The sequence below is a fragment of the Mus pahari genome, chromosome 3 (assembly GCF_900095145.1).
Source record: "Mus pahari chromosome 3, PAHARI_EIJ_v1.1, whole genome shotgun sequence".
Classification (NCBI taxonomy): Eukaryota; Metazoa; Chordata; class Mammalia; order Rodentia; family Muridae; genus Mus; species Mus pahari.
Window position 1 is genome coordinate 149,964,929 of NC_034592.1, and position 12,960 is coordinate 149,977,888.

The following is a 12,960-nucleotide window of genomic DNA, read 5'->3' on the forward strand; positions in this document are numbered from 1 at the left end:
TCTCTCTCTCTCTCTCTCTCTCTCTCTCTCTCTCTCTCTCTCACACACACACACACACACACACACACACACACACACATACACATTTTGTCTTTTGGCCAGGGTCTCACTATGTAGCTAAGGCTGGCCTTGAGCACCCAAAGTAATCCCTCTGCCTCAGCTACGAAAAATCATTAAGAGGAACAAGAATATCCCAGCAACAGACAGACAAGGAGTTCAACCTTTGTGTAGTCATTCACCAAACCTTTTCTGGCCACAGATTTGGACCCCAGAGCCACACACAGCAGGCCACAGTGCTAGCTGTATCAGGGAATCATGATGGTCTTCTCTCCTGTAGAGTCTTGAGCATGACCAGGTACTCCCTGACTCCCCGACTCCTGGATGTGTCTCTCCCTTACTGGTCTGTGACCCAGACCACACCCCACAGGGAGCCAGAGGGGTCCCCTTAGAGGTTCTATCCTGTCTCCTGTACCTTGTTACAGCTGGTTAGGTTATGTCCTCGATGGTCGGCAAGGCTGTTGGTGATACGGCCTCTAACAGAACACTGCAGAGGTGCAGCCTTTGTCTGATTCCCAACTGCAACGCTCAACATTCAGAACCCCCGGCACTGATCCGGTGTCTTCCCTATACCCTGTGTCTCCAGCATCTGAACCAGTAAAAAAAAAGTTTGATGAGCGACTATAGGAAGGCTGAGAGCCTCTTCCCATCCCATGGACAGCTGTACTTCTTGTGGCATGCTCACATCCTGTGACGTGACTGTGACACCCACACCGCCAGGCTCTCCACAGTTGGTGTCTATTCAAAACTCAAGTCACTCCTGCAGTCCCAGTCCCGGCCACAAGATGGCAGCATGCACACAGGCAAGTTTCACAGATAGCTGGTATATGGAGGAGGCCAATCCCGGACTGAAGGCTGTTGATCACACTGGGGAAACTGAGGCCTGAGAGAGGAAGCCTGGTGTTTTCCCTCTCTGCTTATTTCCCTTAGTTGGGAACGAAACCAAGTGCTCTACCCCCAGCAAAGCTCAGGTGTGGCACAAGGGCTCTGGGAGAAGTTGTGAGCCACTGAAGGGTGTCCTCATAGGCCTGCTGAGTAGCATTTCTACGGCTTTGCCACCTTAAGCCCTGTGTGGGGCTGCAGGGAGGTGAGTCACCCCCACCTGTCAGGAGAAGGCCAACAGGGCCCAGAGACAGGACATCCCACATCCCCATGCTATATCCCGAAGGGCCACAGAAATGGCAGGAGCACCCTTGTAAGGAGGGTCCCCGGCACTTCTCGCCACCTGGTGTCCCATCTGTACTGAGTCATAGCTGCTGATTGCAGGCTGGGGGTGGAGGTGGGGAGGAGGGGGCTCAGCTTCAGTCTCCTCCTCCTGCTTCAGATGGGCTAAGTCCTCCCACGGCAGAGTGTATACAAACCATACTGGAAATGCCTTAGCAACCATCACGGCTACCACACCAGAGAGGCCAGTTCAGGGACCCAAGTTTTGAGGAAGAACTGGAATTTGGAAGCGCGGTGTGAAGTCTCTGGTTTTTACACATTGGGAATGAATTCACTTAGAGGGACAGCTGGGGCCTGGTAGCACAGGCCTGTGATCCCAGCTGCTCTGGAGGTTGGAGTAGGAGGATCCCAAGTTCAAGGCCAGCTTGGGCAACTTATCAACACCCTGACTCGAAAGAATGAAAAAGAGGGCTGGGGTGTTGCTCGCTGGCAGAGCTGTGGCCAGTGTGGGCAAGGCCGGGGTCTCCCGACTACAGCACTGTCAGAAGAAAAGAAAAGAAAAGAAAAGAGAAGAGAAGAGAAGAGAAGAGAAGAGGAGAGAAGAGGAGAGAAGAGGAAAGGAAAGAGAAGAGGTATTCCAAGCACACCTCAGTAGTGCTGAGCTAACCCATTCTGGGTTGTTCTGGCCATACCAGAAACCGTTGCAGCCCAGGCTCCTCCAAACATGAGGCTGGGACAGGGAGCGGGGAAGGTGTTGGGTCTGAATAGGGCTGTGCCAACTGCTCTGGCCTAGTGGGGCCTCAGAGCCCTGAGGGAGGGCTGGCAGCCATGGCGAGGTGACAGGCATGGCCTATTGAGCAAGGAGCCTGGGGAGAGCAAGGATACACTCCTCTGGCCTCCCCGTGGGACAGTTGGGTCAGCTGTGGGTGGGTGAGCCCGGCAGGGAGGCTGCCATGGGGCCAGCTAGCCCAATCTGGAGGCCAGAGTGCCAAGCTCTGTGATGAGGTCGAGTCTGGTCTCCAGGGCCTGAGTCACCCCTTGAGTCCCCGTGTGACCCAAGTCACCTTTCTCTAGACTCAAGTTTACTGTTAGAGCTGATTACAACCCCAAGGCTTGGGAGACTTTCTCCACCACCATTTCTTCACTGTGACGACCCTGAGTCGGTGCTTAAATCTGCTGAGCCCAGGTCTCCCAACCTGTGAACACAAACAGTATGGCTCACCTCCCACAAATTACCAGGGGGATCAAACAAGTATAAAATATGGCTCAGAGACAGCGGAGGGCCGGCTGAGATCACACAGTAGATGCTTGAGGTACTGTATAACCCTCCCTAGGTCTTGCTGTGTCTCCCCAGAACCCTGAAATGTTGGCAGGAAGCTAAGGCACAGAGCCAGTTTGCCCCAAGGGTACACCCAGCCAAAACAAGGAGTAAAGAGAGAAGTCGGGGCCATCGAGATGGCTCGGTGGTTTAAGGTACTCCCGAGTCTGAAGACCTCAAGTTCAATACCCAGGACCCATCTGACAGGAGAGACCTGTGACAGTGAGAGAACCCCAAGTTCTGACCTTCACATGCAAGTTGTAGTGCACAGTAGATAGATAGATAGATGACAGATAGAAAAATAGATAGATAGACAGACCCCTCCCTGGAGGGGCTGACATGGGGGGAGCAGAAGGGACAGAATGAAGACTGGCCAGGTGTGATGGGCTTTCAGGTCAGGAGTGTTGGGGGCCGGGGACCCAGGATGGGGCTCCTGGAGCAGGGTTGAGGGAACAGGTAGCGTGCTCACTCGCTGCCTTTCTGGAGCCCAGTCTGAGGGGAAACTGAGGGAAGGAAGCAATTCTGTGGTGAATGGCGGCCTACAGGCGGGGAGAATAGTCACCAGTGTTGGGGAAGGGAGGGCCCATTAGCGAAGCCCCAATGTCCCACTTTACAGCCAGGCCTGGCTGGGTGGCCCTGGGGATGTCACCACGCCTCTCTGGGCCCTGATCCCTTCCTGGCCCAGAGGCTGCTGGGAAGGCCAGAAAGCCGCAGGCAGGCAGGGCTAGAGTCTTACCCTTTCCCTCCCTGCCCCCCACCCCCAAGGGCACAGGGAGATGTCATTTCTCCAGCTCTTGGGGGCGGAGGTCACCCCAGCTCAGCAGATAACACCGAAGGTTGAGCAACACCCCGCCAGCTTGCTGGGGCCAGGGCTGGGGTCAATGGGTCGGGGGTCAGCCCCAGGCAGGTTGGCAGCTCCTGCTTGAGTGGCCCGCCTGGGAGTGGCAGAAGGGTGGGCCCCAAGAGTTGCCCTGGGTCGTCCTCAAAAGGGTCTCACCGGAGAGAGGCTGGTAGTCCCAGCCCATTCAAGTGCACGGAAGGTTTCCCCAGCTTGTAGGGTGACCGCTGGGTCCTTATGGCTGGTGTGGGCTCTACCGTGCTCCCACCGCAATCACCTGAGAAGCCTGCAGCCTCTGGGCAGGGCTGTGCAGGTCTTAGGAAGGCATCGGACTTCTCGGGGGTCCATTTGTCTCTGATACCCAGACACCACTACTAACAATACCAACACTGTCCACGGAGGAAACTCAGAAGCAAAGTGACTCACCCACAGACACAGTGTGGCAGAACCCCCACCCTTGCCACCTTCACGGAGAGGCGCAGGGAGTGGCGTAGGCAGGTGCGGTGGGCGGGCCATACATAGGGTGGAGGGCTGGGATCCAGGACAGCGAGCATCCCCGGGGTGGGCGTGCACCCGGTGGAGAGTTCTGCTTCCCGGGAGTTGGGGGCCCCAGAGGCGTGGGCAGCACCTGGGCGGGAGGACATGCACCCGGTGGAAGGCTGCTTCCAGGGAGTTGGGGTCCGGGGACAGCGGGCAGGATCCCGGGGTTGGGGTCGTGCAGCTGGAGGAACGATCTGTTTCCCAAGAGTTGGGGGTCCGGGACAGCGGACCGGAGCCGGGACGAGCCACCGCGTCCTCCAGCAGGGGGCGGGCGGCGGCCGCGCTCCTCCGTGTTCCCGAGGGGCGGGAAGGGGGCGGGCTGGCGTCACCCGCGTCCGTGGCCATCGCGGGGCTGGCGGGACGCCCGGGCCACCGCTCAGCCTCCCGCGCGAGGACCCCCGGCGCGCCCCACTCCCCGGCGCGCCCTCTCGCGCTCCCGCGGCCGGGCAATGACGCGCACCGACCGGGCAGCGGGAGGGGCCCCGGCGTGACGCAGCCCGTTGCCAGGCGCCGCCTTATAAACCTCCCGCTCGGCCGCCGCCGCGCCGAGTCCGAGCCGCGCACGGGACCGGGACGCAGCGGAGCCCGCGGGCCCCGCGTTCATGCACCGCCTGCTGGCCTGGGACGCAGCATGCCTCCCGCCGCCGCCCGCCGCCTTTAGACCCATGGAAGTGGCCAACTTCTACTACGAGCCCGACTGCCTGGCCTACGGGGCCAAGGCGGCCCGCGCCGCGCCGCGCGCCCCCGCCGCCGAGCCGGCCATCGGCGAGCACGAGCGCGCCATCGACTTCAGCCCCTACCTGGAGCCGCTCGCGCCCGCCGCGGACTTCGCCGCTCCCGCGCCCGCGCACCACGACTTCCTCTCCGACCTCTTCGCCGACGACTACGGCGCCAAGCCGAGCAAGAAGCCGGCCGACTACGGTTACGTGAGCCTCGGCCGCGCGGGCACCAAGGCCGCGCCGCCCGCCTGCTTCCCGCCGCCGCCTCCCGCCGCGCTCAAGGCGGAACCGGGCTTCGAACCCGCGGACTGCAAGCGCGCGGACGACGCGCCCGCCATGGCGGCCGGCTTCCCGTTCGCCCTGCGCGCCTACCTGGGCTACCAGGCGACGCCGAGCGGTAGCAGCGGCAGCCTGTCCACGTCGTCGTCGTCCAGCCCGCCCGGCACGCCGAGCCCCGCCGACGCCAAGGCCGCGCCCGCCGCCTGCTTCGCGGGGCCGCCGGCCGCGCCCGCCAAGGCCAAGGCCAAGAAGACGGTGGACAAGCTGAGCGACGAGTACAAGATGCGGCGCGAGCGCAACAACATCGCGGTGCGCAAGAGCCGCGACAAGGCCAAGATGCGCAACCTGGAGACGCAGCACAAGGTGCTGGAGCTGACGGCGGAGAACGAGCGGCTGCAGAAGAAGGTGGAGCAGCTGTCGCGAGAGCTCAGCACCCTGCGGAACTTGTTCAAGCAGCTGCCCGAGCCGCTGCTGGCCTCGGCGGGACACTGCTAGCGCGGCGCGGGTGGCGTGGGGGGCGCCGCGGCCACCCTGGGCACCGTGCGCCCTGCCCCGCGCGCTCCGGCCCCCCCCGCGCGCGCCCGGGCCACCGTGCGTGCCCCGCGCGCACCTGCACCTGCACCGAGGGGACACCGCGGGCACCTCGCGCACGCACCTGCACCGCGCACCGGGTTTCGGGACTTGATGCAATCCGGATCAAACGTGGCTGAGCGCGTGTGGACACGGGACTGACGCAACACACGTGTAACTGTCAGCCGGGCCCTGAGTAATCACTTAAAGATGTTCCTGCGGGGTTGTTGCTGTTGATGTTTTTGGTTTTTGTTTTTTGTTTTTTTTTTGGTCTTATTATTTTTTTTGTATTATATAAAAAAGTTCTATTTCTATGAGAAAAGAGGCGTATGTATATTTTGAGAACCTTTTCCGTTTCGAGCATTAAAGTGAAGACATTTTAATAAACTTTTTTGGAGAATGTTTAAAAGCCTTTTGGGGGCAGTAGTTGGCTTTTGAAAAAAAAATTTTTTTTTTCTTCCCTCCCGACTTTGGATTTATGCGAGATTTTGTTTTTGTGTTTCTGGTGTGTAGGGGGCTGCGGGTTATTTTTGGGTTGTGTGTGGCGGTGGGTGGGGGTGTCGCATCTGGGTTTTTCTCTTCCCGTGGCAGATGGGGTGCCAGCCCCTCCCCCCCAGGAGAGGGGGCAGAGTGCCGGGTCAGGAATTCAGGGTGACTCAGCACCCACGGGTGCTGGGGGACTTGCTAGAAACCCTGCTTGGGACAGGCTGCCCTCTGGGCTTCGTTTGAGTGTCAGACTTGTGTTGAGGACTAAACATTCTGTAGGAAAGACTAGTCCAGGCAGCCGGGTCAGGGTCGGTGAGTACTGTGTGTTTGGTGGTGTAGGGGAGCCCGCACTTCTGTTTGGTGTCTATGTTCCTGTGTAGCTGGGAGAGAGATTGGGCCAAGAGGAGGGTGAAGGGAACTCTACCCTGCTTTCTCTTTCTCACTGGTGTTCCTGTCCAGAGGGGACTAGGAGCCTCCCTCAGGGTGGCCGAGCCAGGACTCGAACGCAGGGCCAACACTCAGATTTGCCGGGGCAGCTCTGCTGCAGCCGGGCCACATTAGTGAGAGTTGAGGGTGTCCCAGGAGTAGTGGATGTGCTGTGTCCCGCCGTGCCTGGCACGCCAGAACTGTTACATAAGCGTTTGTTCTTGTTATTATTTTTGATGGGAGGCTCCTGGCATTTGGCTGTGTGAGTGTGGAGGCCAGTGTTCTGCAAGCCCTGGGCCTGCCTGCATCTCCTTCGTGCCTCGTGGAAGGTAGGCACTCCTGTGCCTTTTGCTTTATGGATTTGGATAGCTTGTGGCTCTCAGGTCCCGATGAGCACCCCGCTGTGAGGGATTCTGGGTAACAGAGCAGTTTGCCAAAAGCCTAAGGGAGCCTGGGATTTTTAGGGGTGACCAGTGACTCTGGTTGGTGAATAGGGAATCCGTTTTCTTCCCTTACTCTTTGGGAACCTGGAGTGTTGGGCCTGGTGACCTGTCCCCCACTGTCACCGGGTGAGGACTGAGGCTATCTCCGCCTGTTCGATGCTAAGGTGGCTCGAAGCCTGTACCCTCAGCCACTTGGTTTCTATTCAGCTTCCTTCTAGGCCTAGACAGATGGACAGATGCTTGACCTGGTGGGCCCTGGAGCTGAGGTCGGTGAAACCCCATGGTCCAGTGTCTTGGTGGCTTCTGTCTACACCAAGTGACCACTGCTCCAAGACTTAGAAGCCAAGCCTAGGCTGGTTCTGGGAGATGGGGGAGGCTCGATTTTTCTAAGGATGGGAAGCGTTAATGCACCTCTGCAAGCCAGACTGGCATCCATTTCTCAGCATAAGTAACGTGGAAGTGACAGAAGTGCCACTCTCACTGGAGGCCCATCTCCAGCAAGTTTGGGGTGGGTTTATAGTCCTTGTCCCTATCCCAAATCTTCCACCCTTCATGGACGGTTCATTTCCTGGCTCCAAGATCAGGTAGCCCTCCCCCAAGTCGAGTGGCAGTACAGACTGGTAGGGATATGAACTCAGGCCCATCTGATAACTGCAGGATCAGGAAGAGCAGGAGTAGGTCAAAGGTCAAAGGCTTTGACTGTCACGAGTGTGGCCCACTGTAGCAGAGGCCACTGATGCGGTGACACACCCCATGGATCAGATCACTGGGCTGCCAGGGACCAGCTGGACCACAAGCTTGGAGACAGAGCAGCAAGATGGGGAGAGGATAGCAGCCTGAAGTGTAACTGTGGGCTGAGGACATTCTCTCCAGGACCTTGTCACAGGTGGGCTGCCAGGGCAGGTCAGCCAGATTACCCACAATCCCACTGGGTGGTTGTCACTGTTGAGACTTGCTAGGAGGAGGGGCAAGCGGAGCCCTCCCCACGCCTGCTCAGGACGGTGCCTTCACAAAATGTACTCTCTTCGTCTTACTGTCTAACGCAGCCACCCACAACCTGGTGACTTTACCCAGGAGGAAAAGTGGGTGTCAGAAAGGGAAGCTGGAGGCCGCGCTCGCTGTGGTGATCAGCTCAGCCTTGACCGGAGCTTCTGCTACAGGGTTCTCTGCCTGGCAGAGACTCCATGAGGGGACGTGACTCCTCTAAGTTTTCACCACTGGGAAGGGTAAAGGTTGGCATGGGAGCCAGAGTTACAGGGGGCGACTGTCTCCTACAACCTGAGGAATGTCCCCATCCCACCCCCACCCCACACATCCAGCCCTGACTTGTTTGCTCTTTATCTCACAAAGACATTTATTTGTCTGGTTCCTTTTCATTTATGTGACAAACATTGTTTTGTTTGTTTTGTTTTTTTCGAGACAGGGTTTCTCTGTGTAGCCCTGGCTGTCCTGGAACTCACTTTGTAGACCAGGCTGGCCTCGAACTCAGAAATCTGCCTGCCTCTGCCTCCCAAGTGCTGACAAACATTTATTGAGCACCAGCTGTATGCCAGCTCCATTGCTGGTGTTGGAGTTGGGTGGTGACAAAGACTGAGGTGACAATTAACAGGGAGAGAAGGACACTTAAATATTCAGCCACTGGAATGACATAATGATAGGTGGGGACAAATACTAGGAAGAAAAGTGGGGCAGGGAAGGGTGGGGAGGGGGGAGAAGGCCCCTGAGGGCTTCTGAGAGGAGGTGTCTCTCTGGGGCCAGCCTAGGCTAAGTGGGGAGCCCAGGATATTGTGTTCAGTAGTCACTGAGCTGCACGCTTCTCAAGCCCCCATGAGACCAGCCCTAGTTCCTACCTCGGGCACAGAGGCTAAGTCACTGTTCTCAGGGCGGCTGAGCCAGGGTTTTTTTTTTTTTTTTTTTTTTTTTAGGGTTGTTTGACTTCCCAGTTCAGCATGACCTCCCCTTAGGGCTGATATGCCTCCCCTCCCTCCCTCCCCCTATTCTGGACTACCCATGGACCTGCTGAGATGGAGGGACCCCGGAACATCCTATCACTCCTGCAGGGGTTCAGATGTTGCTATTGGCTGAACACAGGTTTGGGGCAGGCTGGGCAAAGCAGCGGAGGCAGAGAGCTGGTGACCAAGCTCCTCCTGTGTCCTTTGAGGCAGTGGCCAGGAGCCCCATTTTGTGATGTGTGGGGACCTACAACACAACTCTTCACACACACACATACAGGACAGTCTTTGCTCAAAGATCAGTGTGGCTTTTTTTTTTTTTTTTAAATACAAGATTATGGGGTAATTTAAAGGCACAGGATTTGAAGGAGATTTAAACCAAGCAGGGATCTGGCAGGTGGAGGACATATTTACTGTGGATAAAAAGATAGGCAGTGTGTACGTGTTGAAAAAAAACGCTACAAACTTATGACCAGTGTTGATGGAGTTGGGTTCGAACCCAGGGCAGGTTGGTGGGTTCAGACCCCTCCCTGCTGGCCTGACCTTGCTCCAGGGTTGACAACAGGCACACACAACCTCTGAGGGTAAGATGTACCCCAGGACCCATGGCTCTGAGCTTTGTCTCCTGATGACTGGAGACATCAAACAAGACATTTGACCTTTCTGGGCTTGCAGTTCCTTACAGTGGACAGAGTCCACTGGGCCAACCTACCACAAGCAAATGCTTGCTACAGACCCCAGGTGAAGGGGATTTACCTGCTAGTAACAATGTAACAACAGGAGAAACAATGTTGCCTGATACCTGGTAAGATGGCATTTACCTGTATCCTAATACTGGGGAGGTAGAGGCAGAAAGGTCAGGAGTTCAAGGTTATCCTCTACTACATAGGGAGTTTGAGGCTAGCCTGGGCTACATAAGACCCTGACTCAAACTCCTCATTCCTTAAAAGGAATCCATAGCAAGTTGGTATGGTCATTTAGACAGTGATAAGAGGCTTGAGAAAATAAGACTGAGAAGTGGTAGAATGTATCTGAGGTTGGGCCTCAGGGAGTCAGCAGGTGCAAAGGTCCTGAGGCAGGCTGGAGAGGTGGCAGCCAAGGCTAGAACTGACAGAGGAGTGTGGAGGGTCATAGATTCTTTCTGCAGGGCCTCTGAGGCCAGAGTGAGGCCCACAGAGGCTGTGTGAGGATGGCCGAGTGGGTGCCCCTGCCAAAGCCTGGCACCCATAGAATCCCTGATAAGTCTGGTGACGAACAAAACAGGCCCCTCAGCCCTGGAGGCTAGACAAAGTGCAGTAGGTGAGGGAGCAGAGTGGCTGCCTGCCTGCCTGGCCCAGGAGAGCTGAGGGATTCGAGCCTGTGACCCAGGGCCTGGAGCCATTCGAGTTGAGCCGTGTGCCAGGCAGGAAGAGGGGCCAGGCTGGCCAGGAGGGACTGGAAGAACAAAGGCTGTGAGCCAAGAGAGAGAGAGAGAGAGAGAGAGAGAGAGAGAGAGAGAGAGAGAGAGAGAGGAGTTCTCTGGGAAGCTATGACTGTGGGACCGAGGGCAGCCGCCTGGGGGTTGGGGTAGGGTTGGGGTGGGGTGTGTGAGGGGACAACAGTCCATGCTACAGAAGGAAGCTGGGCCTCCTATGGTCTCAGGACTGGAAGGTAGACTGGAGGCTGGACTTCCAGGACCCATTTTGTTTTTATTTAATTTCCAGAGAATGTGGATCACTACTACTACTAATAATAATAATAATAAAGCACTCATGATTTTAATAGCCAGAAATAAACCTGTTAACTCTTACTGTGTGGCCCTAGGTATGTTACTTTGCCTCTCTGTGCCTCTGATTCATTGCTTATCAAGTGGGGTAATAGTGAACTGGCTTCATAGGGGAAAGTAAGGAGGGAGTGAGGACTGAGTTGGTTCACATGACATATTTAAAATGATCCCATCCTAGTTCAGGGTGGGTGTTAGACACTGCCCTTGTACAGTGCAGTGGAATCTGCTGTGTCCAGTACACATGAATTGGGCAAGCGAGCACTTCTTTACTCTGGCTGTGTCAGGGAGATAGGAACATTCCTCAGTGTTTTGAAAAGCTTTGACAGGTTAGTTCATGCAAAGACCTCTGGAGATGGCATTGGTTAGCTTCTAGAATGTTCTTCCACAGATTTTCATCCTCCCCCCCTTCATTGTAGCTAATGTTGCCAGTGAAGTGTGCACACCTCCCCTTCTCCCTCAGCTATGGGACTGCTCAGGTCTGGGAACAGCTGCCTTGTGGAGAGGCTACATTCTCCAAGCTTCTCTTGCAGCTAGGAATGACACACACACCCCCCCCCCCCCAGCTGTGAGCATGGGCTGCCGGGAACTTCTCTGCAGGTTCCCATCCTTCCTACATCCTGCCTGGAACTCAGATGTCTAGAGCTGTAGAGACCATCTTGGTCCCAGGGCCAACGCTTCACACATAGTAGCAAACCCAAAAGACAAAAGGCATTGAGTCCCCCATAGCGGCGGAGGTGGAGCCTCAGTCCTGATGGCTGAGAAGGAGCCTCACCCGGTCCTTGCTGACCCTGCTCTGCACTTGTTTATGTGAAGAAAAGAAATCCCTGTTCATTGAGACCTTTGTCACTCGGTTTCCTGTTACTGGCAGCTGAATTCATTTCTGACACATTTGCTCAAATGGCACGGAGCTCACTGGGCCTCTTTGTCACCTGTGCTTCTCAGGGGTGGCCTAGTGCTTCCTCGTCTGGGTTGTTCTGCTGACACCATTCCCCAGAGAAGAGAAAAGGTCTCTCTGTTAGATGAGGTGAAAAGGTTGATTTAATTCATTTGAATTATAGAAGTCATGTGTGAAGGCGTCTGGTGTCTCCAGATGGCTCTGGAGTTCTCAGCATGCTTCAGGTCAGGCGTGACCTGGGCCCTTGGGCTGGGTAGAAACTTCTCAGCTGGCTTCAGCTGGCTTCAGACCCTGCTTTTCCACCCGAGTCCAGAAAGGGGGCCCACGAGTGTCAGAGAGGTTCAGGCGCTTAGAGCGTGTTGTCAACTGTGCAGGGCCCAGATGTCACCTGGAATGACCTCTTTGCCCTGAGCTCCAGCCACCAGCACCTGCTCCCTGGAGATGCCAGCCTGCCAGGGCTGGAAGGCACCTTCGTCAGGCACAAGGACCAGCCCACCGAGATCGCTGTGGGGCGAGTCAGGAGGCCAGGGAGCTGGCACGGTAAGTTATTATTTTTATAGCTGTCACCAGATCCCTGGCCCAGCCCTGCAGCCCTGGCAGGGACAGAGGCAGCCTGGGAGGAGGAGGAAGCCTTAGAGGCTTGGTAGCCAGGGCAGGGGCTGTGCAGAAGGGAACGCTGGGGCGGGTCAGGGCCTGCTGGGCCTCGGCCTCTCCTGCTCCATGGGGTGGAGGGCTGGTGACTGATACACAGACGTGGCATCTCTTGCCTTCATCCCTGACCCCAGGCATGTGCCATCTCCCAGGCCATTCCAAGAACTGCATTGCACCCGGCTCAAGTCCCCTTAGGCCTACTCCAAGGCCATGTGTGACTTCTTTTACAGCCTCATCCTGTCTGTTCATGTGGCCATCTCCTGCTGTGGATTCCTCTTCTTTAGTCTACCATCACACCTGCAAAGGCACTTAGCTGTCCCCACCGGGGGCCTCAAAGGGTCAAGCCAATGCCCAAGAGCCCCTCCCTACACCTAGGTTATCAGTACTCTGATATCATTTTGTTGTGGAACAGTGTGGCATGTAGCCCAGGTTACCCCTAAAATGCTGATCTCCTTGCCTCTATTTCTTGAGTGCTGGGATTAGAGGCCTGCACTATACCAGTTTTATGAAATGTTGGGGATTGAACCCCTGACCTCGTACATGCTAGATGAGCCACCTCCCCTGCCACTGTACCGTGAGTTCTGATGGCAAGAACTTGCTCACTAGTTTCTGTGAATTGTGTTAAAGGAATCCCATACTGTGACCCCCCAAGTCCAACTTGACATTTCTCTAAGTGGCATTGTGGGGCTTACTAGTCCTTTTTATTGCGAGTGGCCACTCACTTAATAGCTTGGGGACACATTGGTTTCCATCTGGGTTCTTTAGGAGTGGCTGAGGTGGATACTGTACAATCATGTGGTCCAAAGTGTGTGTGTGAGTGTGTGTGTGTGTGTGTGTGTGTGTGTGTGTGTGTGTGT

At 56.3% G+C, this 12,960-nt stretch overlaps 1 protein-coding gene across 1 annotated transcript; it reads left to right on the forward strand.

The window, feature by feature from the left end:
• The first annotated feature begins 4,418 nt into the window (after window positions 1-4,418).
• Cebpb (CCAAT enhancer binding protein beta) lies at window positions 4,419-5,953 on the forward strand. Its single transcript, XM_021194199.2, has one exon. It carries the CDS (start codon window positions 4,520-4,522, stop codon window positions 5,408-5,410), a length of 891 nt encoding a protein of 296 aa, XP_021049858.1. The 5' UTR covers window positions 4,419-4,519; the 3' UTR covers window positions 5,411-5,953.
• Window positions 5,954-12,960: the final 7,007 nt, after the last annotated feature.